Source organism: Anguilla anguilla, chromosome 11, assembly GCF_013347855.1.
Source record: "Anguilla anguilla isolate fAngAng1 chromosome 11, fAngAng1.pri, whole genome shotgun sequence".
Classification (NCBI taxonomy): Eukaryota; Metazoa; Chordata; class Actinopteri; order Anguilliformes; family Anguillidae; genus Anguilla; species Anguilla anguilla.
The window spans coordinates 37,599,372-37,627,068 of record NC_049211.1 but is presented as its reverse complement, the minus strand read 5'-3'; the positions used below and the strand labels follow the sequence as shown (position 1 = coordinate 37,627,068).

General features: G+C 49.3%; 1 protein-coding gene, 1 long non-coding RNA gene and 1 other non-coding gene across 3 annotated transcripts; all 3 read left to right on the top strand.

Moving 5' to 3' along the window:
• Positions 1-595: 595 nt before the first annotated feature.
• nt5dc2 (5'-nucleotidase domain containing 2) lies at positions 596-25,771 on the top strand. The gene is made up of 14 exons (XM_035381414.1): positions 596-971; positions 6,259-6,443; positions 6,827-6,901; positions 7,610-7,665; positions 9,434-9,527; positions 10,291-10,419; positions 12,357-12,417; positions 14,893-14,995; positions 15,505-15,606; positions 16,156-16,237; positions 21,292-21,378; positions 22,146-22,286; positions 23,247-23,311; positions 24,139-25,771. Exons 1-14 carry the CDS (start codon positions 596-598, stop codon positions 24,398-24,400), a joined length of 1,818 nt encoding a protein of 605 aa, XP_035237305.1. The 3' UTR covers positions 24,401-25,771.
• On the top strand, positions 16,244-17,952 carry LOC118207636. Its single transcript, XR_004761432.1, has 2 exons — positions 16,244-17,197; positions 17,230-17,952. It is a non-coding gene; the product is annotated as an uncharacterized LOC118207636 (long non-coding RNA).
• Positions 25,772-27,486: 1,715 nt separating the features above from the next.
• On the top strand, positions 27,487-27,558 carry trnah-gug. Its single transcript has one exon. It is a non-coding gene; the product is annotated as a tRNA-His (tRNA).
• The last annotated feature ends 139 nt before the right edge of the window (positions 27,559-27,697 follow it).

The window sequence follows — 27,697 nt, the reverse complement described above, 5'->3', positions numbered from 1 at the left end:
GCTTTTTGAAGATTTAATGCAAAATGATTACGAATGCATTGTCAAGTGCGTGTTAATTTACTGTGTATAAAAAATAAAATACTCCGAAAAGAATGCAAAAAAAAGAAGCTGAAAATGGATTCCAGGACACCGTGTTTTTTTTCCTCTTTTTTTTCTTCTTTCTTTTTCTCGAGGACAGACAGTTCTCTGACGATCGTTCGCGGTAGTCACGTAGCCCAGGCATGTCGTTTCTAAACCAAGAGCAGCTTCAGCAAATCATAAAGCTTGAAAAGTCTGACATTTACACTGTCGCAGCTCATTGGTCAAAAGGAGCTATGCACATCATCCACAAGAGCCATATTATCTGCAGTGATGTGTCAATTGCTTCTCGGAGATTGGGCAAACAGAAATTAAGCACATTATATCTCATTTGATTGGCTCACAAAACTGGAACCCACCCTTGTTTACGTCTTTGAAGGGATAGAGAGAGCCGCTGAACAACAGATATCGAGAGGGACGTGAAATGAAGCGTGCGTTGTTCTGCCCAGTAAGCGGTAGATCCCAAATTATTTAGGAAAATATTTTACGCCGCGATTTCTGTTAGGCATAAGTGAGAATGTCTTGCCCAAAGTTAGCGAATCTGGGTCGAGCTTTGTGGCAGAGAAGTAACAAGACGCCACCTTTTCCGCGGTCTGTAAAGATCCAAGCCTTAGCATGTGGCAGTTTGGGTTCTGGTATGTCTGGCAATGAGGGAGGTAAATGTTGCAAAAGTGGACCGAACTGTGGCTCAACCCAAATCTCCGCTGCTGCAGCCTCCCCGTCCCAGTCTCCATCGCCACCCTCTCCAGCTCACAGACACCAAGTGGTGGGTAAGATGAGGAGCGAGGAGTCGCTGGGAGTGTCGGGACGGTCCTATTCATCCACCGCGCCCCAAGTTGACCCCAAGACCTACCTGTGGGCACGCTACAACGAAATGAAGCGCCTCGTGCACGGTTTGTTCTAATTTTTATATTTGAATGTTCCGAGTGTAACCCAGTTACTGAGTGATTTCATGAATATATTAACACATGGCATATACTGCATTTCAGCGCCGGCACACGATGTTCCTTTTTAAGTTAGCTGAAGTTGTGTTGCTGTACATTGAGTTTCTGTTGTAGTTATAGGTTAATCTCAGCTGTTGCATTTTATGTAGTCATTTATTGATTTAGATTGCAAAACTTGACAAAGAAATCGTTTCTCAAGCGATGGATCGATGCCTTAATTTTTAAACGTAGTCTATATGTTATGCGAATGCGCATTGAACTTAAACATGTTTTTATTCGTGCTTACAAGTAAATAAAGTAATCAACTATAAATATAACGTCATACGACGGGAGCGGAACGTTCTCTACTAATAGGCTAAACTTGAAATGGCAACCGTCTCGCATTGCATACAAATTTTCCAAATTTATAATAATAATGATAAGCTTTATTTATATAGCACCTTTCATACATAAAATGTAGCTCAAAGTACTTTACATTCAGCACTAAGATCAAAGCAATTACAATGAATTGAAAAGATAAAAATACAGAATACAGAAATAAAATTTTAAAAAAAATAAAATGATCAGTCAAAATGCAGACAAAGAAATCAGTAAAAAACAAAAATAAAAACATCATAAAAACATGGAGAAAGTAATACCATACAAATTTGTGAACGAACAATAAATATTTAATTAATTCAATGTGAAACTGGTTGCATTCCCTGAACTGTTGATATGAATTGCGTGTTGGTGATATTAAAACTCAGAGCCCAGTGTAGTTTGTTGCTAAAAAAAGGTCGGAACTCAACAGTGTCTGTGTGGTTGACGTAAGTTCAGCCTGTGAATGTTCCAGTCTCCTGAAACGTCTTGACCTGGACATTCAGCTTGTGGTTGCGGTTGTGTGTTTCTGTGTCAGTGATGCCATACCGTGTCTTGGGGGTTAAGCCTCGCCTCTGAAACGGCTTCTTTGTTGAGATGTGCGAACATCGTGCAGACAACGTGGATCTGTTTACTTCCTGTGTCTCAGTACACACAGTACTGAAACATGTTTCTCAAAAGGCACTCGCACGTTCTCTCGGTATCTTGGTAGCACTGACCAAACCTGAGCCAAATTATTTATTTTGTACCATTTAGATACATTTCTTTAAGATTACTCAAAATTTTAATGAAGCATCTGTTTTCACCTGGTTTCAGAAGCATCTGTTTTCACCTGGTTTCAGAAACACAATTCTATCTTGTAATTGTGTGTTTTAGGTTTTTGGAAACATTGTGTTTTGAAAATGTTTGTTGAAAGATCTCTGGCCCCGTGTTTTAAAATTTCACCAGCATTTCACAAGTTAAAAGTATTCAAATGCACGTTTGATCCAGAGCTGGCACTGAAAAACTCCCCTGTCAGCACATTCAGCTCCTAATGCAGCTCTAGCACACTGCTCTCTCTATGTTCACTCCCTGCTCTAGCACACTGCTCGCGCTATGCTCACTCCCTGCTCTAGCACACTGCTCGCGCTATGTTCACTCCCTGCTCTAGCACACTGCTCACTCTGTGCTCACTCCCTGCTCTAGCACACTGCTCTCTCTATGCTCACTCCCTGCTCTAGCACACTGCTCGCGCTATGTTCACTCCCTGCTCTAGCACACTGCTCTCTCTATGCTCACTCCCTGCTCTAGGACACTGCTGGCTCTATGCCCACTTCCTGCTCTAGCACACTGCTTGCTCTATGCCCACTTCCTGCTCTAGCACACTGCTTGCTCTATGCTCACTCCCTGCTCTAGCACACTGCTGGCTCTATGCTCACTCCCTGCTCTAGCACACTGCTCACTCTATGCTCACTCCCTGCTCTAGTACACTGCTCGCTCTATGCTCACTCCCTGCTCTAGCACACTGCTCTCTCCCTGCTCACTGGACAGGAGGGAGGACTGAGAGCTGGTCAGTTTTCTGGAGAACCTGGTTCTGTGCCACGTGTGGGCTGGTGCTGTGGAGATGGTACATGGGCTCTCGCTGGTGGTTTGAAAATATTTCAGATCGTCTGTATTTACGAGACTTTACACAGAAATTACAGGGAAAAGCTCTCTCAGCTGTGTGAGACAGAGAGAGAGAGACTGTGGTCCAACAAACTGAAACTTCTGTGTGCATGTGTGTGCACGTCTGTGTGTGTGTGTGAGACAGAGAGAGAGACTGGTCCAACAAACTTAAACTTCTTTGTGCACGTCCACGCGAGTGTGTATGTGTGCGTGCGTGCGTGCACGTGTGCATATGTCTATGTATCTGTGTGTGTGTCTTACAGAGAGTGACTATGGTCCAACAAATTTAAGCTTTGTCTGTGTGTGTGTGTGTGTGTGTGTCAGAGAGAGAGAGAGATTGTGTGTCCTTTTTTCTTCCCTCTATCTCACCCCTCCTGTCTGTCTCCGCTCTGTTTGTCCTGTCCTGCCTCTGGTACAGAGCGTGTTGGAAACGCAGTGAGTCATGCTTTCCTGTGCTGACTGGCAGTTTCTCTCGGGCCTCTGTGCGGACCAGCAGGTTTCAGCTCTGACTCTCCTGCCTCGTCACACTCTCCCGTCTTCGTTCTGAATCTGAATCTGATCTGAGTCTGAATCTGATCTGAGTCTGAATCTGTACCACCAAGGAATGAAGTCTAGCAGGCAGCTAATCCTCCGCGAGTCATCCTCCCAGCTGGACAGACTTGTCTGGGCAATTAAGTCTCCGGTTTACATACACTGATGTAAACAGTGAGCTGTGCAGTGATTTCAGTGATAAACGCACTCAGTACATCATCTTTATAGCACGGACTGGAGTAGCTGAGTTGCGCGTTTGTGTTTATATTCCTAACGCAGTTAAGATTCATCGTTTGATTCGGAGATGAAGGCGAGTACAAACAGAAGCTGTGTAAAATGGACGAGAGGAGCGGGGGAAACAAATAAAACTTTCGCTGATGGCTGTAAACCTTGAAACCGGCGAGGCCATACTGAGGCCTGTTCAAACGTTGGAAAAACAGGGTCCTGAGCCATGGAGTTCAGAAGGCAGAGCAGGAGCAGCCAGGGGAGCAGACAACTGGGGGAGCAGCCAGGGGAACAGACAGAGCAGGCAGAAAGGGGAGCAGCCAGCCAGGGCAACAGCCAGACAGGGGAGTAGCCAGGGGAACAGCCAGACAGGGGAACAAACATTGGGCGTGGCACACAGAACAGCCTTCCGGTCTGAGTGCGGCGGGATGTGGGTCTGGTAGTGCGCCCTCAGGCCTTCAGCGAGGGCTCAAACTGTCGTCACGTGCCATGACGTCGTCGTCGGGCGGGAGGAGCCGGGCGCTGGTGGAATGCAGCATTTCTGCGACACGCCTTATAATCACTGTCACTGAAGCGCTGCCAGCCTCACTCATGGGCTCGTAGGGATGGACAAGCACTGTACGTCCATTACTAGGGGTTATTTCTTGAGGGGGGGGGGGTGTCTTCGTGTTTTTTGACTAGAAAAAAACACCATATTTCCTTTGTGCAGGTTGAATTTGAGAGCTCATTTTGGAAACTGCGACGGCCATGTTTTGGAAAGCGCCCTTATGACCGGACACGTGGCTTTTCCAGCCTCCGGTGAGGGCTTCATAATGCAGGGCCAGCTATTACACCGACTTCCTGTGCTCCGTGGCCAACTTCCTGTGATGAGCCGTTGTAAAGGTCCCCAAGAAGAACGCAGGCCCGGGGCGCTGCTTTGTCTTTGGTCTCTGTGGGGCCGTGGCCGCTGGAGCTTGGCCCGGCAGCTAATCACTGCTGGCTACGAAGAGGGACAACAGCTCATGAGACTCTGGAAGATAAAAGAAACCGTGTTGGATTAGTGAAAGGGCACAGGCCTGGCGTTCGTTATGGAAACTGAAAAAAATGAGGAACAAGCGGTTGGTTGTGTAAGAGTAATGGCAGCCCGATGCGTAAACACAGTCGGACGCTGGGCCTGCCACCAGCGCGTGGACTCTGCCTGGACGGGCTCTATGTGTGGCCCTCTGAATGGGCATCTGCATCGCTAAATGTTGAGCTGCACGGAAGCGTTCAGTAAAGCACTTCAGTGATGTCCTATATTCATATTCACAACTCTTATAATGACCTTTCCCTGCGTACTGTATGCACCAAACGTACTATATCGTACTATATGCACCAAACGTACTATATCGTACTATATACACCAAACGTACTATATCGTACTATATACACCAAACGTACTATATCATACTATATACACCAAATGTACTATAGCATACTATATACACCGAACGTACTATATCGTACTATATACACCAAACGTACTATATCGTACTATATACACCAAACATACTATATCGTACTATATACACCAAACATACTATATCGTACTATATACCCTAAACGTACTATATCGTACTATATACCCCAAACGTGCTATATCGTACTGCATACACCAAACGTAACTGAGTATAATATCATGGGTATTGCAAAACAATTAATGATATTAAAAAGGGAAAAATGTATATATAAACTTTTGTTGTTTCTCGGAGCCATTTTAATCTGTAAAAATGTATTCAGAACAGTTCTCTACTTGACCACGAGTGGGAGCGACATTATGTGACCTTCAGGAATTTGAAATGAAGGATACAAGCCAAAAAAAGGGAAACTGTTTTCTTTGCAAGAATACCCTCGTTTTATGTAGAAATTCACTCGGACAAAGAAATACATGTTCAAGCTGATTATGAAGTGCCCAACAGTACGATGCATGAATGCTCAATTATGTAGCTATTGACTTATACATACAAGAAGGTGTGATGATTAATTGTTTAACACAAATGCTTATTATTTCTTTGTTTTCGTTTTATGTTGATATTACATTTATTATGTCATAAAGCGAAACTGTTGCAAAATATTGCATTCATTGTCAAAATCTGATCATGAATATACATAATTAGTCCCCCGAAATGGCCACATTAATCTACCTCATATGTGTACAAAAACTGTGTATTTCTACTATTATCCCACAGCTGCACTGTCAAGTGGATCCATCAACCAAAACGTCCATTGTTGTAGCCCTGCGGCATGGGCTAATGGCTGGATTTGTAGCCATAATCAGAAGGATTCATGAAAACCTACTGACCTGGCTTACTGGACATGATATTGCTGGAGTCTTCAGACAGAATGTTTAGAACCCATAGTCACTAAACAGACTTTCCTGCTATGTTTTCAACTTCATATGATTTATCCGTCTCTGAATATCGCTCACCTACGCGCTCACTCATTGCTCTCCCTCCACCAGATCTGATTCCTCCCGGGGTCTGTAATTTGCTGAACCCCTCCACCATCTACGCCAACAACGAGGTGGACTTGGACAAAGTGGACATCTACGGCTTTGACTACGACTACACGCTGGCCCTGTACTCCGACGCCCTGGACGCCATGATCTACGACAAGGCGCGCGAGTTCCTGGTGGAGCATTACAAGGTGCGGTGCGCGCGGCGAGTCGAACCCTCGCGCACGTCACGGCAGGGAAGCCTGACCGCGATCGCGGTCTGAAACGCGAGCGTAAAAACATGAACCCGAACTCGACCGCGCTGACCCGAGCGCGGGATCTCTGCGGCGGAAGCTGCCGCGGGCTTTCCTGTTGCGTAACGTCGTAACTGACGGCGGTTTAAAAAGCTGCACTGTCAAACGCACTTTCGTTAACGCTAATGTTGCTAACGCACCAGTCCCACCTGGGAGGCGGGAAGGACCGAGCACTGTGCGCTCGTTTTCGTAATGAAGAAATGAATGGAACATCTTTCTCTCCCCTCTCTCTTTTTCTTCGTCTCCCTCCCTCCTGCCCTCCCTCTCTCCTCTCTCCACAGTACCCTCAGGGCATAATGAAGTACGACTACGTCCCAAACTTCGCGGCTCGTGGTCTTCATTACGATATCCAGAAGGTGAGCAGGTGTCCCTGTGGTCCGTGTGTTATGGGGTTCAGGTGTTCAGGGTTTGGGTTAGGGGCTAGTTTAGGGCTGCACACTCATCCGCTCGTGTGGTGGACTGGGTTAGCCACATCGACTGGCCCTGGATCGGGTTTTGATGAATATTTGTCTCGTAGGAGTGGCTACATTTCTTCAGCCTTGATATAGGGAAGCCCTTTTTTTTCCCGCAGTTTTGGTGTGAGGTCATGTGTTTACGTCAGACCTTTACTCTAGAGAACGTGTGTGGATTCTGTTGGGCAGCACGTTCTGTTAAGGCACGAGGGTGTGGGTCGCCGGGGGTGACGGGGCCTCATCGTGCGATCCCCCCCCGGTTGATCGAGCCCCCGCACGTTCAGATGTTTCGCTGTTTTCCTGCACGCGAAGCGTCTATCTCAGGCGAGCACGCAGCGACGGCGGTGTGATAAGGAGCAGGAGCTGACGTCATGTTCTGTCGAAGAGAGCGTCTGCTCCTCGGGCCCGAAGAGGTGGAGACAAGGTTTATTTGGGCGTTCCAAATTCAGAAGAAAATGGGGGAGGGAGAGAGGACTAAGCAAGAAAAGAAGGTTGTGTAATGGTGAAATGACTGTGGGGGGTGAATCATTAAGCCCTCGTTCCCATCAGCACTAGAGAGCAGTGCTGATGGGAACGAGAGTTCAGACGGTCATGTGACTTTTCGTCCTGCAGGGGCTGCTGATGAAGATCGATGCTTTCCATTACATCCAGCTGGGTACCGTTTACAGGTGAGCGTCTGTGTGCGTGTGTGTCTGTGTGCGTTTGTGTGTGTGTACGTGTGTGTGCGCATGCGTATGTGTGTGTGTGTGCGTGTGCATTTGTGTGTGTGCTAATGTGGAATTTTTAAGAGTTCAATTTATTCCGCCGTACTTTTGTAAGTAGAAAAATAAATGCAGGCACGTCTTCGTTTCAAAATAGGTCGTTTAATGTAGCAAAGGAACTAGTGGGTCTGTTACCCAAGTACAGATAAACACAGAACCAACAAATGACGGAGACAGTGAATACTTATACCCTGTTCCTTCAAGGAAACAAAGGGCCAAATGATTATCTTAAACACATCACGGGGAAAGGGGGGGGGGAGGTAATCAGACATTGGGGAGGGAAGAAACAAGGTGTGGGGGAGTTGGACTGAAGTAGGGGGTAGAGGATATCACACAATGGTACTGCATATCAAAGTGAGACAATTTGACTGGGCAAGGGGGTAGAGGATGTAGCACAAAGGGTGTGATTAAAAGGTTAATTTAACTGAGTGTGGTGGTAAACAATCAATGTTATCTGCAACTGGCCCACTACAATGTGAGACACCTCAGAAGGGTAAACTGTGGCTCCCATGTTTTCCAACATGTGCGTGTGTGCGTTTGTGTGCATACATGTGCGTGCATGCGTGTGTGTTGTGAGTGTGTGTGTGTGATGGGCAGTACACTCTGCACACACACTCTAAGCCATGCCGCTCAGTGTGTCCTCTGAAGAAACATTATCAGCTAAGCACCTGTTTCCACTAATCCTACTGGTGACCATAATTCCCCATATATAATTAGATTAGGTCAGATTACTGGACAAGTAGTAACTTAACTGTACAGTATAAGAGCACATAGAAAACATTTGATTCCACAAAGCAGTCTGTGTGCTGGCAGTAAACAACCTTTTTCGTTTGCAGAAAACCCTGTTTCCTTTTAATCCAGAACATTTTTTTTTTAATCCATAATTGTTTAAGTGGCTATCCGTAATTTTTCAGTTGTGGTGTAGTGTGTGAGTTTTAGTGTGTGTTGTAGTTTGTAGTGTGTGAGTTTTAGTGTGTTATAGTGTGTGTTGGAGTGTGAGTTTTAGTGTGTGTTGTAGTTTGTAGTGTGTGAGTTTTAGTGTGTGCTGTAGTGTGAGTTTTAGTGTGTGTTGTAGTTTGTAGTGTGTGCGTTTTAGTGTGTGCTGTAGTGTGAGTTTTAGTGTGTGTTGTAGTGTGTGCGTTTTAGTTTGGATTTTAGTATGTGCTGTAGTGTGAGTTTTGTAGAGTTTTGTAGTGTGAGTTTTAGTGTGTGTAGTGCGTGAGTTTTAGTGTGTATTGTAGTGCGTGAGTTTTAGCGTGTTTTAATGTGTTTTAGCCTGTGAGTTTTTGTGTGTTGTAGTGTGTGAGTTTTAGTGTGTGTTGTAGTGTGTGAGTTTTAGTGTGTGCTGTAGTGTGTGAGTTTTAGTGTATGTTGTCGTGTGTGAGTTTTTGTGTGTGTTGTAGGGTGTGAGTTTTAGTGTGTGTTGTAGGGTGTGAGTTTTAGTGTGTGTTTGTAGTGTGTGCTGTAGGGTGTGAGTTTTAGTGTGTGTTGTGGTGTGTGAGTTTTAGTGTGTGTTGTAGGGTGTGAGTTTTAGTGTGTGTTGTAGGGTGTGGGTTTTAGTGTGTGCTGTAGGGTGTGAATTTTAGTGTGTGTTGTGGTGTGTGAGTTTTAGTGTGTGTTGTGGTGTGTGGGTTTTAGTGTGTGCGGGGCAGTCTGACAGTGCTTTTGTTTGCAGGGGGTTCAGTCCCGTCCCAGATGAGGAGGTTTTGCAGCTTTACGGCGGGACCAACCACGTGCCCCTCCACCAGGTCAGCGGATTCTATGGCAAGGTCAGTACGTCACCGTGGCGACCTCTCCCACCTCCCCAGGTGTCGGAACCAACCGGCTCGCGCAGCTAAGCGGGATTTGTCTCAAGCGCTGTCCAGGCCCAGGAAAGGGGCGAGGCCAGCTCTGCCCTGGGAAAGGGGCGAGGCCAGCTCTGCCCTGGGAAAGGGGCGAGGCCCGCAAATATTTGCAGACGGACATAATAGCAGGGATTTGAGGTCCCCCTCATTGTGACACCCCCACCTTTATGCAGGGCAGCGCTCTGTTTTAAGAGGCGGGGGGGTGTGGTGTTCCTGACTGTCAGTGCCCCCCCCTGCTGGGACGTCCCGGTCTCCAGCAGGGCAGGGCAGCACTCTGTTTTAAGTGGCGGGGGCGTGGTGTTCCTGAGTGCCAATGTGCCGTGACGTTCCGACTCCTCAGACTGCTTCTGGAATGTTCTACTGGGGGAGGAGACGGTGTCTCTTTCCAAGCCGACCAGAGGGCCTGGCCACAGATCTGTACACGCCGTTCTTCAGTCAGAAACACTGTTCTGCACACGATGTTGTCTGTGTGTGTGTGTGTGTGTGAGCGTGTGTGTGTGTGTGCATGTGTGTGAGCGTGTGTGTGTGAGTGTGTGTGTGTGCGCATGTGTGTGTGTGAGTGAGTGTATGTGTGTTTGTGTGTGTTTGCATGTATCCGTTTATGTGTGTGTATGTGTGTGTGTCAGGGCTGTAGTTCTGACTGTAAGCTAAAGGACAGTGTGCTAAGTGAAAGTGTTTCTCTTTGCAGGGGCCCAAGATTAAGCAGTTCATGGATGTTTTCTCCCTTCCGGAAATGACCCTCCTGGCCGCCGCCAATGACTACTTCATTTCCAACGACATCGAGTACGACCCCGAGCACCTGTACAAGGACGTCTCGGTGAGCACCGTTCCCGCCCTGCCCTGTCCTGCCCCAGCCACACCCCCCTCAAGCCTCAGGGAAAATGGAGTCAAAATAAAAGCGGCTTTGATGCAGCGAAGGCAAAATCGGCGCCTGTTTTTAATTTTATCATGTGGTCGGATATTACTGCCGATGCTTCTCTAAACAGTATTGTGGATTTATTATTTTTTTCATATAAAGCTGAAGGCTAAGGTTAACAAAAGACCATGCACTTGCAATGATACACATCTTTGGGGTACTGACAGGCATGGCATTACCCCAAAGCAGTATTAAAAACAGCTCCCATATTTTACTGACGAACGGAGGCGGTATGTTACTGAAGAGGCACTCTCTCTTTTGCATGCAGATGGGCTGTGGGTCAGAGGGCGTGTTTGTGTCTGCGCCCTGTGCGTTTCTGTGCCAGGAATAAACCCGATTTCACTTCCCCTCCTCAGCGAGCTCTGGAGCGCAGGGGAAGTGCGTGTGTGCGTGTGTGTGTGTGTGTGTGAAAGAGAGTGTGTGTGCGTGTGTTTGTGCGTGTGTGTGTGTGCATGTGCGTGTGTGCCTGTGTGGTGTGTGTGTGTGTGTGTGTGAAAACAGGGCGCAGGTCCAGCTCTGGTCTGGCTCTGCTGTTCCCAGCAGGACTCTTTCAGTGCAGAGTGACTGCTGAATGCTGAATGCCTGTTTGTTTCTCCTGGGAAGCTAGATTAGCATTCCTAATGGTGCCTGTGATTGATGTTGTAAAACAAACTGTGAGACACACACACACACACACACACACACTCTCTCTCTCTCACACCAACCCACACATGCACACACACACACACTCTCTCTCTCTCTCTTACACCTACCCACACGTGCACACACGCTCTCTCTGTCACACACACATGCACATGCACACTTCATCTCTCTCTCACACACACACACCCACACATGCTCACACTCTCTCTCACACCTACCCACACGTGCACACACACGCGCTCTCTGTCTCTGACACACACATGCGCACTATCTCGCGCACACACACTCTCACACACACCTACCCACACACACTCTCTCACACACCTACCCACATACACACGCACACTGTCTCTCTCTCACACCCACCCAGACGTGCACACACACACACACACACATGCACACTTACTCACTTACATTCGCACAGATGCTTGCCACATACGCAAACTCCTGAATTTGGCAGGAAATGGCTGGTGACTGTGTTACTGCGCATGAATCAGTGGTGACCGTGTTACTGCATGTCTGCTGATTGCTGGATGACGTTAGTAAATGTAAAGATTTTGGCATCTCTCTTAGTGTCTTCCTCAAATTGTCTACCCATTAGTTCAGGGCTGCCCAACCCTGTTCCTGGAGATCTACCGTCCTGTAGGCTTTCACTCCAACCCTAACAAAGCGCACTTAATTCGACAGCTGGAGATCCCATTGAGCTGCTAATTAGTGGAATCAAATGTGCCTAAAAGATGCCAGGATCACCAGGAACAGGGTTGGGAAACTCTGCAGTAGTGACAGTCACTCAGTTAGGCTGAACCCAGTTTGCCAAACCCAGATAACGTGACTTCAGCTACCATGGAAACCTACCGAGGATTTCTCATTCCTGGTGTTCTGACTGGCAAAAGCCAAAAAATAACTCTTATCTTAACAAGTATTTTAGTCGTACACTTGTACTTAAAATCTTAATCCTATTACTTTTTTGCTAAGTAGGACAAAAGATTTGCCAATGCGGTAAAACAATTTCACTTGTCAAGCAAAAAGGAGCTTAAAACAAAGTCATATTTTCTACTTGCGAGAAAGTAATAAGATTTGAAGTCCCATTACAGGATTCAAGCACTCCTTCTCCTTGTCCATGTTCAGCACCGTTCTGAGCGTGCTCACGGGTGTGATGTCATCAGGGTAGGGCTGACTGCTGTCTCCCTCTGCAGGAGGCGGTGGGGATGGTCCACATCAAGGGCTTCATGTACAAGTGGATCATGCAGGACGTGGGTGAGTGAGCGAGCTGACCCCAGATCAGTCGCTGAGCACCGCCGCTTGCTTGACCCGCGTCAGTGAATCAAATGCAGACAGACCCCAGATCAGTCGCTGAGCACCGCCGCTTGCTTGACCCCCGCGTCAGTGAATCAAATGCAGACTGACCCCAGATCAGTCGCTGGGCGCCGCCGCTTGCTTGACCAGCGTCAGTGAATCAAACGCAGACTGACCCCAGATCAGTTGCTGGGCGCCGCCGCTTGCTTGACCCGCGTCAGTGAATCAAACGCAGACTGACCCCAGATCAGTTGCTGGGCGCCGCCACTTGCTTGACCCGCGTCAGTGAATCAAACGCAGACTGACCCCAGATCAGTTGCTGGGCGCCGCCGCTTGCTTGACCCCCGCGTCAGTGAATCAAACGCAGACTGACCCCAGATCAGCCTGACCTGTGCTTCATAAGGGATGAGGACCAGCTGCTGGGCTCATGCAGGTGTGAGTGTGCTTCCTCATACGATACTAACTGCCGATTCACCGTGTATGTGAAAGCACCCTCACCTCGGAGCACGGGGCAGGATGTGCGGCCATCCAGCACACACAGAACGTTCTCACGGCGTTACCTAAAGGTTTTGTCAGCGTTGTGACGCTACCCCTACATGGCTGCACCGTTGTGGGAATGTTTTGTGTTAGCTGGGTGTGAGTTAGGGCGCCGCCCTAGAGGCTGACGTCGAAGACAGGTCTGCCTGCAGTTAGGTTCACCGGGGTCCTGCAGAGCTACCCCCCAGCCCCCTACCCCCCCCCCCGTAAGTGGACTTCACACCTTGAGCCGACTGCTGCTCAGTCAAGTAAAATAAGTGAAATAAAGATCAGGGTTTCCTCAGGAAAATAGTGCAAATACTGCAGAGGGGGAAGTGCCTCAGAGGGTAAACACGTTATTCATGTGAGACGTGTTATTCACGTGTTGTTAATATGTAATTCACGGCGAGCCGTGTTATCCACATAGCACAATTCACATGGCACAGTCTACATCTGACCTGGTGAAAACATGACTACACTACTGTACTACTGTGCCTTTTTCCCCGTCCATGGAGATCTGAGTCTTAGTTGATTTATTGTTTCGTTGGTTTTATTTATTGATGGTGGGGGTGCGGGTGCCTCAGCCTGATATCGGGGGGGGGGGGGGGGGAGACCGTGACGATGGCGTCCCGCCGCGTGACTCCGGCTGTCTGAGCGGCAGGATGTCGGTTATCTAACCGATCTCCCCTGTTTGGGGAGGAAAGAGACTCCGGTTCTCTGCGTGCCCGCTGTTTCCCTGGCATTGTCCGAAAAAAGCATTCCGCTGCTGTTTATTTAGTTTCAGAGCGAAACACGAACTTCCTGTGAGAATAACTCTGCTTCAACGCTTCCTGTGTTATGTGCGCTGTGCTAGTGGAGGTACAGGCCTAGACCAGCTGAGCCTCCTGCGTTATGTGCGCTGTGCTAGTGGAGGTACAGGCCTATACCAGCTGAGCCTCCTGCGTTATGTGCGCTATGCTAGTGGAGGTACAGGCCTATACCAGCTGAGCCTCCTGCGTTATGTGCACTATGCTTGTGGAGGTACAGGCCTATACCAGCTGAGCCTCCTGCGATATGTGCGCTATGCTAGTGGAGGTACAGGCCTATACCAGCTGAGCCTCCTGTGTTATGTGCGCTGTGCTAGTGGAGGTACAGGCCTAGACCAGCTGAGCCTCCTGCGTTATGTGCGCTGTGCTAGTGGAGGTACAGGCCTATACCAGCTGAGCCTCCTGCGTTATGTGCGCTATGCTAGTGGAGGTACAGGCCTATACCAGCTGAGCCTCCTGCGTTATGTGCACTATGCTTGTGGAGGTACAGGCCTATACCAGCTGAGCCTCCTGCGATATGTGCGCTATGCTAGTGGAGGTACAGGCCTATACCAGCTGAGCCTCCTGTGTTATGTGCGCTGTGCTAGTGGAGGTACAGGCCTAGACCAGCTGAGCCTCCTGCGTTATGTGCGCTATGCTAGTGGAGGTACAGGCCTAGACCAGCTGAGCCTCCTGCGTTATGTGCGCTATGCTAGTGGAGGTACAGGCCTATACCAGCTGAGCCTCCTGCGATATGTGCGCTATGCTAGTGGAGGTACAGGCCTAGACCAGCTGAGCTTCCTGCGATATGTGCGCTATGCTAGTGGAGGTACAGGCCTAGACCAGCTGAGCTTCCTGCGTTATGTGCGCTATGCTTGTGGAGGTACAGGCCGAGACCACACCCTTCCCTAGGGGATGAGGCCTTTGTCAGATGCTCCTTCTTTAGAAGCCCCTCTCCCCCAGCATTTGCCCTTTTAAATACCCCTCTCCGAATCCGAATACCTTCTCTAACTACCCCTCTCCCCGACACACCTGCTCTAAATGCCCTTTCCACTGCGTAATTTCTCTAAACGCCCCCCTCAAAGTACCACCACCCCGTACTTGCCCTGTCTGAACGCCTCTTCTCCCTCTGCAGAGAAGTTCATCCTGCACGGAGACGAGACCTACGCTGTTCTTCATCGCCTCGCCAACAGCGGCAAGAAGCTCTTCCTCATCACAAACAGCCCCTTCAGCTTCGTGTGAGTCCCTGTCCGTCCGTCTGTCAGCGAGTCTGTCCGTCTCTGTCTGATATCACTGTGTATCTGGAGCAGACCTGGGTCAAGTACATATTTGTTTTGGCTTGAAATATTTTTCTACTCTTTACTGAGCTTGTCTGGTGTATTGGCACCTATGACATCCTCTCAAAAAGTTCAAAGTGCACCTTTTGATCCTATTGGCAGGCTCAGTTGCACCAGGCTAGATCAACAGAGCACAGAAAAGTATTTGAATCCAAAATGAATACATATTTGACCCAGGTCTGATCTGGAGCTATACAGTACTCCCAGCAACTTTACCGAAGCACTGCTACAGCTGTACAACCCTGGTACTGTTGTACTGGCAGACTGCACTAAAGCAGTATGCATCGAAAGCGTACTACAACGTTACACACCTGTAGCTATATACCTGTATCTGCTGCCGCCATGCTGTATCACTGTACACCTGCGACAGCATCAGTGACGGTCTGTGCTCTCCGATTGGCTCGTTTCAGGGATAAAGGTATGCGATACATGGTCGGGAAGGACTGGAGGGAGTTCTTCGACGTGGTCATCGTACAGGCCGACAAGCCGCACTTCTTCAACGACTGTGTCAAGTGAGTCCGTGCCCGTGTGCCGCCCCGTGAGAATCTCCAGCTGTGCGCCTCCAGCTGTTTGCCTCGCTCGGCTAATGTCACGTTACTGGTGTTGCATTGTACTCGATTTATGAAGCGGTCCACCTCTGACATTATTTAAACTCCCCTGGCTCAGAGTGAGCTCCTGTGCCCTTCCTGCCAAAGCTCTAATGCCAGATTAAACGAAAGAAATGGCCGCCATTGTTTGACCATGAAGGCCAAAGACCTTACGCAACCCTCTGGGGCGTTTAATTAAGATAGCCTTCAAGGACACAACAGAGGACTCCCTCTACTAAACCACAGAATGAACGCAGCAAACTCAACTGCATGGCACTCGATTCTAGATGGCTATGAGGGATGTTTTCGTTGGCTTATCTCATCCTCAGAAAAAACTCTGAGATGAACACTTCATATTCCGTATTCCCGAAGAGCAGACGTTTCTCCAGGAACGTCTCGTTGCTTTCTGCTGTCCCGTCGCGGAAATCTTACGCTTACAGCCCCTGTGTGTGTGTTTTTCCCGGGAATTCTCAGACCTTTCAGGCGCCTGGACAGCAACGGAGACCTTCAGTGGAACAAGATCGACAGGCTGGACAAGGGGCAGATCTATAAGCAGGTGAGCAGGATAAGGGGCAGATCTATGAGCAGGTGAGCTAGATAAGGGGCAGATCTATAAGCAGGTGAGCTGGATAAGGGGCAGATCTATGAGCAGGTGAGCTGGATAAGGGGCAGATCTATAAGCAGGTGAGCTGGATAAGGGGCAGATCTATGAGCAGGTGAGCTGGATAAGGGGCAGATCTATGAGCAGGTGAGCTGGATAAGGGGCAGATCTATAAGCAGGTGAGCTGGATAAGGGGCAGATCTATAAGCAGGTGAGCTGGATAAGGGGCAGATCTATAAGCAGGTGAGCTGGATAAGGGGCAGATCTATGAGCAGGTGAGCTGGATAAGGGGCAGATCTATGAGCAGGTGAGCTGGATAAGGGGCAGATCTATGAGCAGGTGAGCTGGATAAGGGGCAGATCTATAAGCAGGTGAGCTGGATAAGGGGCAGATCTATGAGCAGGTGAGCTGGATAAGGGGCAGATCTATGAGCAGGTGAGCTGGATAAGGGGCAGATCTATAAGCAGGTGAGCTGGATAAGGGGCAGATCTATGAGCAGGTGAGCTGGATAAGGGGCAGATCTATAAGCAGGTGAGCAGGATAAGGGGCAGATCTATAAGCAGGTGATCTGGATAAGGGGCAGATCTATAAGCAGGTGAGCTGGATAAGGGGCAGATCTATAAGCAGGTGAGCTGGATAAGGGGCAGATCTATAAGCAGGTGAGCTGGATAAGGGGCAGATCTATAAACAGGTGAGCTGGATAAGGGGCAGATCTATAAGCAGGTGAGCTGGATAAGGGGCAGATCTATAAACAGGTGAGCTGGATAAGGGGCAGATCTATAAGCAGGTGAGCTGGATAAGGGGCAGATCTATAAGCAGGTGAGCTGGATAAGGGGCAGATCTATGAGCAGGTGAGCTGGATAAGGGGCAGATCTATGAGCAGGTGAGCTGGATAAGGGGCAGATCTATAAGCAGGTGAGCAGGATAAGGGGCAGATCTGTAAACAGGTGAGCTGGATAAGGGGCAGATCTATGAGCAGGTGAGCTGGATAAGGGGCAGATCTATAAGCAGGTGAGCTGGATAAGGGGCAGATCTATGAGCAGGTGAGCTGGATAAGGGGCAGATCTATGAGCAGGTGAGCTGGATAAGGGGCAGATCTATGAGCAGGTGAGCTGGATAAGGGGCAGATCTATAAGCAGGTGAGCTGGATAAGGGGCAGATCTATGAGCAGGTGAGCTGGATAAGGGGCAGATCTATAAGCAGGTGAGCTGGATAAGGGGCAGATCTATGAGCAGGTGAGCTGGATAAGGGGCAGATCTATAAGCAGGTGAGCTGGATAAGGGGCAGATCTATAAGCAGGTGAGCTGGATAAGGGGCAGATCTTTAAGCAGGTGAGCTGGATAAGGGGCAGATCTTTAAGCAGGTGAGCTGGATAAGGGGCAGATCTTTAAGCAGGTGAGCTGGATAAGGGGCAGATCTTTAAGCAGGTGAGCTGGATAAGGGGCAGATCTTTAAGCAGGTGAGCAGGACAAGGGGCAGATCTATGAGCAAGTGAGCTGGATAAGGGGCAGATCTATAAGCAGGTGAGCTGGATAAGGGGCAGATCTATAAGCAGGTGAGCTGGATAAGGGGCAGATCTATAAGCAGGTGAGCTGGATAAGGGGCAGATCTATAAGCAGGTGAGCTGGATAAGGGGCAGATCTATAAGCAGGTGAGCTGGATAAGGGGCAGATCTATAAGCAGGTGAGCAGAGACGTGTCGCCGGCCAGCTCGGCCTCATACGGGGGGGGGGGGGGGGTGGAGCTTTGCTGGGCGGTTGCCGTGGCGAGCCTCATCGCTGCCATCTCACTGCGAGAGCGCGGGCAGCGGGCTCTGAGAGAGACACGGAGCACGTCGCCTTTTTAACGTGCTCGTTAAATGGAGTCTCCGTTGGAAAGTGAAATGAAAGTGCGAGGGGTTTATTTTTGTGACAGTGCAATGCAGTCTGGGATTCGTGGCTGTCTGGCTGCTGTTTAAAACCACACCCCTGGATCCTAGAACAGCCAGCTGACCAGAGGGAGTATTTTGAGCCAGAGCCATCATTCCCACAATGCACTGCAATCCATCGGCCTTTTTGAACTCGAATAACAAAAAAGGAAGGAATTTTGAGCCTGTAACCGAGTGAGTGATACTCTAAATTTAGCGTTCTCAGCATTTTGTGTTCGTGCTTTTTCCCGTTCAGATTGGTTCCATTTAATTCGTAACAAAACAGCTTTCTTGATAATTTCACAATGGTATATTGTGACCTGTTGATCGTTGTTTCGAGTGACACACAGAATGCCTGTTTGGGAGGTTAACACTGTTGCATGGAGCATGGTGGCCAGCATTGAAATTTTTACGGCATTTCTGTTAATAGCAACTTTACTGTAGATGGGCTCTATAATAAAAACAGTGTTAAGTCGGGACAGTTAGGACTGCTACTGTCGAAGGGCTCCATGGTAAGAACAGTGTTAAGCTGGGACAGTTAGGACTGCTACTGTCGAAGGGCTCCATGATAAGAACAGTGTTAAGTCGGGACAGTTAGGACAGCTAAGATTTAGAGCAGTCGAGCTGGCTGAGCTCAAGTGACCAGCGGTAATATTTTGGAGCGCGGGAGCGCCGCGGCGGCGGTTCAGCTGAGGCCGGGAGAGCGACGTGGCGGGGGCGAGGGGGCGGGGCCACAGGCAGGGAGAGTGGAGCGGGGGGCGCGGGCAGGGAGAGTGGAGGGCGGGGCCACAGGCAGGGAGAGTGGAGCGGGGGGCGCGGGCAGGGAGAGTGGAGCACGGGGCGCGGGCAGGGAGAGAGGAGCGGGGGGCACGGGCAGGGAGAGTGGAGCACGGGGCGCGGGCAGGGAGAGAGGAGCGGGGGGCACGGGCAGGGAGAGGGGAGCAGGGAGTGGGAGGGCGGGAGCGGGGTCTGAGTCTGACCGGCATGCTAACGCCGTGGCGTGAAAGAGCGCTTTCCCTCCAGACCTCCCCGCTCTCTCCACTCTGCCTGCACTCAAAGCCTCGGGGCTCAGCCCCCGGGAACAAAGCTGCTTATTCAGAGCACCGTCCAGGAGCCAGAGCCCTGCCATTTCTGTGTGGAGAGAGAGAATAATTCACCCCAACCCCCACCCCACTCCACTCCAGTCCACACGCACACACACACACCGCTGTAAGGTTGGCAGGTTGTCAGAAACTTCTCCTCTGAATACCTAAAATATCCTTCAGCGTACACACAAACCGTTGTGCACACACATTAAAAGTGGAATAATATCTTTAGCAAATTTATGTTTGATTTTTTGCCTAGACAATCGCATTTGTGGCACTTTATTTCTTCTTAAATTATGAATGTAAACTAATCTAATAAACTAATAAAGTTAGTATTGTGCATGGCACAAATGTCTTGCTTCAATTCAGCCATTTTTTGAGTCTCTGTGGTGCTCACACCTGGAGTTATAAAGCTTTAAGTAGGGTACCCCCTAAATGGGCAAGGATTGGCCAGATTTGACGTGCGCTAAGGGGTTAATGGTTCCCTAGCAGCCACAAGTGTTGTGCAGTGTCAGCACACTGTTATGTTGTACCCTACTCCAAATCACCTCCCCCTACTGCCTTCCACCCTCCCTTCCCTCATACGCTCCATGTGATTGGTCAAAGCATCCAAAGCAATGGCCAATGAGGCATCAGTTGCTATGGCTAAGACCGAGAGACGAGCGTGCAGTAGAACTTTTTTTAGTTTGGTGAGAAGCACACTTTGCTTTGATTGGTTACAGTGGTATTTTTTAAATACTCTGTGCTCTAAGAACAACAAACTTGTTAGTAGCAGCTATAACATTTCATTTGTATAAATTCACATTTAACAAGGAAGTGTTTGAACTGCTAAATTAATGAAAGACTATTTTATACAGAAATGGCACCAAGAGCAGAGAAATGAATCTTAAACTCTTGAACGTTAGTCTTGGAAGAATTCCTGTTTCAAGTTCCTCATTTAAAACTTGAGCTTCATGGGGAAATTGTAAATTCCTGTGAAAATGTTTAATTATTATTATCATTATTCATATTCTTTTAAAAATGGTCATTTCTGTTAATTAAAGCTACTAATCTAATTAAATGTCACAACAGGCACCCAGTAAAAAATCTATGCTATCTCTAACAGCTGTAACATTTCAACATCCATACTGAAAGGTGATGAGAAAATGGGGGGCCTACACAAAACCTACGGTACATCCTGTTGTGTCTAAACCATTCTGGGAAACGTAGTTTTATACACAACCACTTTGAAAGTTTTTGAAATTTGATGTGTAAGGCTATTATTTACACCAACTATTTTTGTCAAGGATGACACAGCCTGATTGGTGCATCTCTGAAAAGAATGGCACAGCCTGATTGGTGCACTTATGAAAAGAATGGCAAAGCCTGATTGGTGCATTCATGAAAAGAATGGCACACCCTGATTGGTGCATTTTTGGGAAGAACGGCACAACCCGATTAGCTGGTCTAAGGCTTTGTTCAGACTGCAGTCAACAGTTATTTGGCCCAATTTCTATTTTTTCATTCTTGTGTGACAAAATATTTTTAGCACTGTGTGAAAAGCAAAAAAAACAACAAACGATGGAATCACATTTTATCAGTTGAGATAGTTGTCAGTTGGCACTTTGGTATGCGGAAATAAACTGGAGAAGTAGTGACTTGTGTAGATGCTAAAATCAGAACTGTTTAGTCCACACATGCGATTAGTACTCGTCGTAATTCAGTTGAGAGGGGTATGTCCTAATCAAAGACTCGACTGGCACTGTTTGGCCAGCCGGGGGTACACTGATGCAGTGATTAATATGTCACTCTCAGACAGGTTACTGGCATCATAATCAGGCACTATTGGGTTACTTTGGAAAAACGCCTGTCTGAGAACAGTCTGTCTAACAGTTCTGATCCAAGCAACTAAGGAAGTGAGCTTCTCGGTGGCGACTATGATGTCCCAGTTCCTGACCTGTTCTGATCCCGTGTTCTTGTCATTTCCATCTGGTGCTTTGTTTGGTTTTTTTTAAACGTTATTTTTTCGTTTCATTTCAGGGGAACCTTTTTGACTTCCTGCGGCTGACGGGATGGAGAGGTTCCAGAGTGCTTTATTTCGGAGACCATCTGTACAGCGACTTGGCAGTGAGTGCCTGTTTTCCTTCTGGTGGTGGGGGAGCCGGTGGTGTGTGTGAAGCTGGCATGAGCTCGCGTTTCTGCCCTGCGCCCGCCCGCCCCCCCCCCCCCCCACCCCCACCCCCTTCCCGTATCAGCCTTGTGCCCCCTGGCACAGCCCGCCCCCGTCTTGCCCCTGCTCAGCACGGACCTGCAGCCCCGTGCCCTTGAATGCTGTTGATTTTAAGAGAACACTGATAGTGCTGCTATTTTTTCCCTGCGTGACCTTGACAGAGCAAAGCCAAGAGTGAGGAGTGTGCCTGATACTGGGGGGGAGGGGGGCATGGGGGGCTTTTACCCACCCTCGTTTGTCCTTAGACCTGTAAACCGTTATAAACAGAAAATGGGGGCGTGCTGGAAAGGGTCCGGTGGGAGGTGCAGGAGTCCACGGCAGTTTCATGTGTACCACTAACGGCTCAGCTGTGATATTTTGCAGACATGAGAAAATCCAGGTTCAGAAAGTAGGAGTCCTCCCCAGTATTTTGTTCCAAAATGAGCACAATTCTTCAGCCAGGAAATGGAACTCATTAGTGAAATCAGCTGGCTGAGTTCACAGGTGGAAGAAACGCATGGCAGGACTTTAACTGTCTGACCCCTGGACGTTCCTCCTGTGGACACGGGCTCTGCGGGGCGAGGTGCGGGCTGTACGGGCGCGGGGTGCGGGGCGGGGGCGGTGTACGGGGCGGGGTACGAGCGCGGCTTGCGGGCGTGGGGGCTGACGGCGTTTCGCTTCTCAGGACCTGATGCTGCGGCACGGCTGGCGTACGGGAGCCATCGTGCCGGAGCTGGAGGTGGAAACCAGGGTGGTGAACACGGAGCAGTACGCCCAGAGCCTCACCTGGCTGCAGGCACTGACCGGCCTGCTGGAGCGCATGCAGGTACTGTCCCCCTCATCCTCCACCCTACGACCTGCACCCCTCACCCCACCACCCCTCAACCTCCACCCTACGACCTCCACCCCTCACCCTTCATCCTCCACCCTACGACCTGCACCCCTCACCCCACCACCCCACAACCTCCACCCTACGACCTCCACCCCTCACCTCACAACCTTCACCCCATGATCTCCACCCTTTACCTCTGCCCCTCATCCTCCACCCTACGACCTCCACCCTTTACCCCCCGCCCCTCAACCTCCACCCTATGACCTGCACCCCTCATCCTCCACCCTACGACCTGCACCCCTCACCCCACCACCCCTCATCCTCCGCCCTACAACCTCCACGCCTCACCCTCCACCCTTTACCCCCCGCCCCACAACCTCCACCCTACGACCTCCACCCCTCACCCTTCATCCTCCACCCTACGACCTGCACCCCTCACCCCACCACCCCACAACCTCCACCCTACGACCTCCACCCCTCACCTCACAACCTTCACCCCATGACCTCCACCCTTTACCTCCGCCCCTCATCCTCCACTCCACGACCTCTGCCCTTTACCCTCTGACCCACGACCTCCACCCTCCCTGCACCTTCTACCCCATACCCCTCATCCACCGCCTCATGACCTACACCCTCCCTACACCCTTCACCCTCCCTGCATCCTCCACCCCATACCCCTTATCCACCGCCCAATGACCTACAGTCTCCCTACACCCTTCACCCTCTGCCTCACAACCTCCACCCTCCCTACACCCTTTACCCCATATCCCTCATCCTCCACCCCACGACCTCCACCCTGTGCCCTATGACCTCCACCCTGTACCGTGACCTCCACCCTCCCCCCACTTTAAACTTAGCCTGCTGCAGTGATCTCAGCACCCCTCAAGACTGTGTGTTTGTGTGCGTGTGTGTGTGGGGCGGAGTGAGGACACTAACGTTACTACCCTGCTGCAGATGCACCGGGATCCAGAGTCCATAAAGGTTCTGGAGGACTGGCTCAAAGAGCGTGAGGAGCTGCGGTGAGTAACGGTGCAAACGCAGCGCGTCGACACCTTGCAGTGTGTCAACACACCCGACAGTGCGTCAGCAAACCCCACAGCGCGTCAACACTCCCCACAGTGCGTCAACACACCCCACAGTGCGTCAACACACCCCACAGTGCGTCAACACACCCCACAGTGCGTCAACACACCCCACAGTGCGTCAGCACACTCCACAGCGCGTCAGCACACCACACAGTGCGTCATTACACCACACAGTGCGTCAGCACACCCCACAGCGCGTCAGCACACCACACAGCGCGTCAGCACACTCCACAGCGCGCCATTACCCCCCACAGTGCGTCAGCACACCACACAGCGCGTCAGCACACTCCACAGCGCGTCAGCACACTCCACAGCGCGTCAGCACACCACACAGCGCGTCATTACACCACACAGCGCGTCAGCACACTCCACAGCGCGTCAGCACACCACACAGCGCGTCATTACACCCCACAGTGCGTCAGCACACCACACAGCGCATCATTACACCCCACAGCGTGTCAGCACACCCAACAGTGCACCAACACACAGCACACCCCACAGCGCGTCTGCACACCCCACAGTGCGTCAGCGTGCCACAGAACATACCAACGCACCAACACACCCGAGAGCACATCAGGACACTGCAGAGTGCGTGAGGACAGCCTGCAGGATGTCAGCATTAGAACGCCCTGCAGCTCATGAACACGCCCCACAACATGGGCGAGGACTAAATCCCTCAGCGAGTGACGGCCTTAAAAGCACTCGGGCGTGGAAGGGCTGTATAAACACCTCTGCTCTCCTCCTCCTCCTCCTCCTCACAGCGCCGTGACGAAGAACCTGTTCAACCCGCAGTTCGGGAGCATCTTCCGCACCTGCCACAACCCCACCTACTTCTCCCGCCGGCTGTGCCGCTTCTCGGACCTGTACATGGCGTCCCTGAGCTGCCTGCTGAACTACGACCTGTCCTACACCTTCTACCCGCGCCGCACGCCCCTGCAGCACGAGGCCCCGCTCTGGATGGACCAGCTGTGCACCGGCTGCATGAAGACGCCCTTCCTGGAGGAGATGGCGCACATCCGCTGAGCCCCCCCCCCCGCCCCTCCGCCCGCTGAGCCCCGCCCCCCGCGCCCCGCCTCCCCCCGCGCTCGGGCACGCGCGGGCTCGGACGCCCACCGACCGAACACCGCGCAAGCTCGGCGGGACGGGGCCGCTCTTTTACCGCGCGGGACTCTGTCACGGGCTGCAGAACTGCGCCCTCTGCTGGAAGCAGGTCGCTATAGAGAGTGTTACAGCGACGGTGGCTTTTTGGAGGCCGACCCGGAAGTTTCTCCCGCCGCGGGTTCCTCGGCAGATGTCGGTAACGGCTTATAAATTCACGGTTGAGATATTAACGGGTGAATTTAAGTTACAGAACGAAACGTGAAACTCTCTTCGGCTTATGTTAACTACAGACCTTATTTTCATTGGTAAACCCTGTGGAGGGAAAAATGCTTTGTAAAATCTGCCGAGGGAACCAGAGGCTCAGAAATGCTAACTCGCTTCCCGGGTTTTAGGACTACGGACTGTGACACTCTACTGGGGTACTTTCTTAAGCGTGGTTGATAGTCTAGGTATCTTTACATAAGCTGTTCTCTGTACGTTCACAAAGCTACTGGTGAGACCCGGCCTGAGTGTGAAATGTTGCATGCTAAACATTTTGGAATCATCTCATTGCAAACGCGTAGCGGACGCGCCCGTTCCCAGGCGGGAGCACTGTGAGCCGGGAGCACGGTGTCCCCTCGCGGCCGGGGTCTGATGTCTTTGGGTGTATATAAAGGGAGAGTTCAATCCCTGCTGCATAGTGCAAGTAGATGACCTAACGTTAGCAGCTTGTTGCCATGGTACCAAACCAAAAAACAGACCGGCTTGTTGTTGTTGTTGTTGTCCGAGATGAAACGATGGAAAGGAATGAATATGCCAGCGCCTTGTACCTTAGCATTTATTTACTGTGTTCTGCCATTGGTACAAACCATGAACCTACTGTTTGTATGTCTCTCTCTCTCTCCCTCCCTCTGTCTCTCTCTGTCTCTGTCTGTCTGTCTGTCTCTCTCTCTCTCTCTCTCTCTCTCTCCCCCTCCCTCTGTCTCTCTCTCTCACTCACACACACACACACACACACAGATCTTTTGAACAAACGGGGTTTTTAAAATGGGAAGGCCTTGGAGTTTTGAGCTGGGGGTGGGATAAGGTTAAAAGATCGTTATTTACTCTCATGCTTAAATTTTCTCAAACACTAGAGTACTTCGGACATCATAAAACAAGTGCTAGCGCCAGGTTCCACAAATGTACGCACAAGCAGACCAAGCAGATTTCGAATCTGTGGGTCTTCTTTTTTTTTTTAAATATGTTTTTGTACCACCTTGTGCCATCTGAATGACAGATGTGTATGCAATCAATAAAGCGTTGTGTATAGAAGCTGTTTCGTCTGTTTTCTGAAGCACACAGTAATCTCCATTCAGTCTTGATGTTGAAATGCTATAGCTGTTAGCGGTAGCACGTCAGGCCATCCGCGCAAGGTAAGTTTGCATGTGTGCATAACCTTCCTGCTCTGCGTCTTTAGAAGGTCGCCAGATAAAAGTATTTGCCTTTTCCGCTGTTTTGTGTGCAGGTCTGGTTAAAAATTGAACTTCCGTTCTTATATTGCACAGTGCAGCCTCTAGAAGTCTGGAACACGGGGAATTAAACTTGTTTATGTGGAATTAATTTAATTCCAATTAGTTATTGCACTGCTAAGCCAATCGTTTCTTGAATTAGTTATACTGTATACCACTCTTACAACTACTTTAGGCCCAGGTTTGGTTATATGTGAAATTTTATTTGGAAGAATCAATTATTCCAAATAGGTGGAATGTTAAAACGTATATCCTCAACTAAAGCAAATATTGGTTTTAATATATAAATAAGCATAAGAAAGACTTTTTTTTATTGATTTGGCTCTGTACTCCACAATTTTAGATTTGTAATCAAACAATTCACATGTGATTAAAGTGCAGATCCTTAGTTTCTATTAAAGGTATACTATGCAGGATTTTTTAGCCTTGCTGTGGTCCATCAATCAAAAAAGTCTCCTGCTCATCTTCAGCCCCGCCCACTCATCCTGAGTACCCCATCTAACATAGCTAGCTGGACAGCAAGTGGTAATGTGAAATGAGTGACTGTGATCGACAGTAAGAAGGCAGATTCGATTATTTTTAAAACTTCTGCATAGTATGCCATTAAAGGGTATTTTTTGTACATTTTGCTTTCACCATGCAGGGTTTACAGTACTTTCTATAAATAGTCCCCCCATTTCAGGGCATCATAATGTTTGGGACAAATAGCTTCACAGGTGCTTCTGATTAGTTAGGTGTGTTCAGTTGCTTCCTTAGTGCAAATATAGGAGAGCTTTCAGTATCTAGTCTTGATTCTAGCCTTTGGCAGGCTGTTATTGGTGTTTGTCAATATGAGGACCAGAGTTGTGCCAACCAAAGTCAAGGAAGCCATTATGAGTGAGAAACAGTCAGAAACATAGGCCAAACCTTAGGCTCACCCAAATCAGCTGTCTGGAACATCACTAAGAAGAAAGCACTGGTGAGCTCAGTGATTGCAGAGGCCCTGGTAGGCCAAGGAAGACCTGGATGGTTGATGGCAAAATAATTCTCACTATAATGTAAAGAAACCCCCAAACACCTGCCAAAAGGTCAGATACACTCTTCAGGAGGCAGGCGTGGATATGTCAGGGACTACTGTCTGCAGAAGACTTCACAAACAGAACTATTGAGGCTGCACTGCCAGATGCAAACCACTAGTTCACTAAGAAGCATTTAAAAGAGCCTGCAGAGTTCTGGAAAAAGGTCTTGTGGACGATTTTTTTTTTTTTTTTTGAAGATAGATAAGTTCACGGAGCTCGTGCGTAAATCCACCAGCACCGGCGTAAATGTTTGACCATGCGGGTGTGTAGTCCTATAACTTAGTTGGAGAAAAGGCTTTTTCAGTAATAATTTCAATATGAATGTTAGTTATTTGGGTGCTATTTTCAGAAATGAGACATTTCTGGTTTTCTTGCTCATAATGCGTAGATTAATGTATCAAGGTAGAATGAGTTGAAAAACAGTATCTTCAGTCCCATTGCCCAAGAGCCCCAGTAGCTCGCCGTGATCGTATAGTGGTTAGTACTCTGCGTTGTGGCCGCAGCAACCCCGGTTCGAATCCGGGTCACGGCAGGATGAAAATCCTGAAACGGCAGCGGGGCTCAGTTTTTGTGTTTTGGCTGAACGTAATACATTTCACACTAAAAAAAATAAATCATTTTCGACTGAAGTATTTGCTAGCGTGCAACAAAACCACTCCACACAAACTACA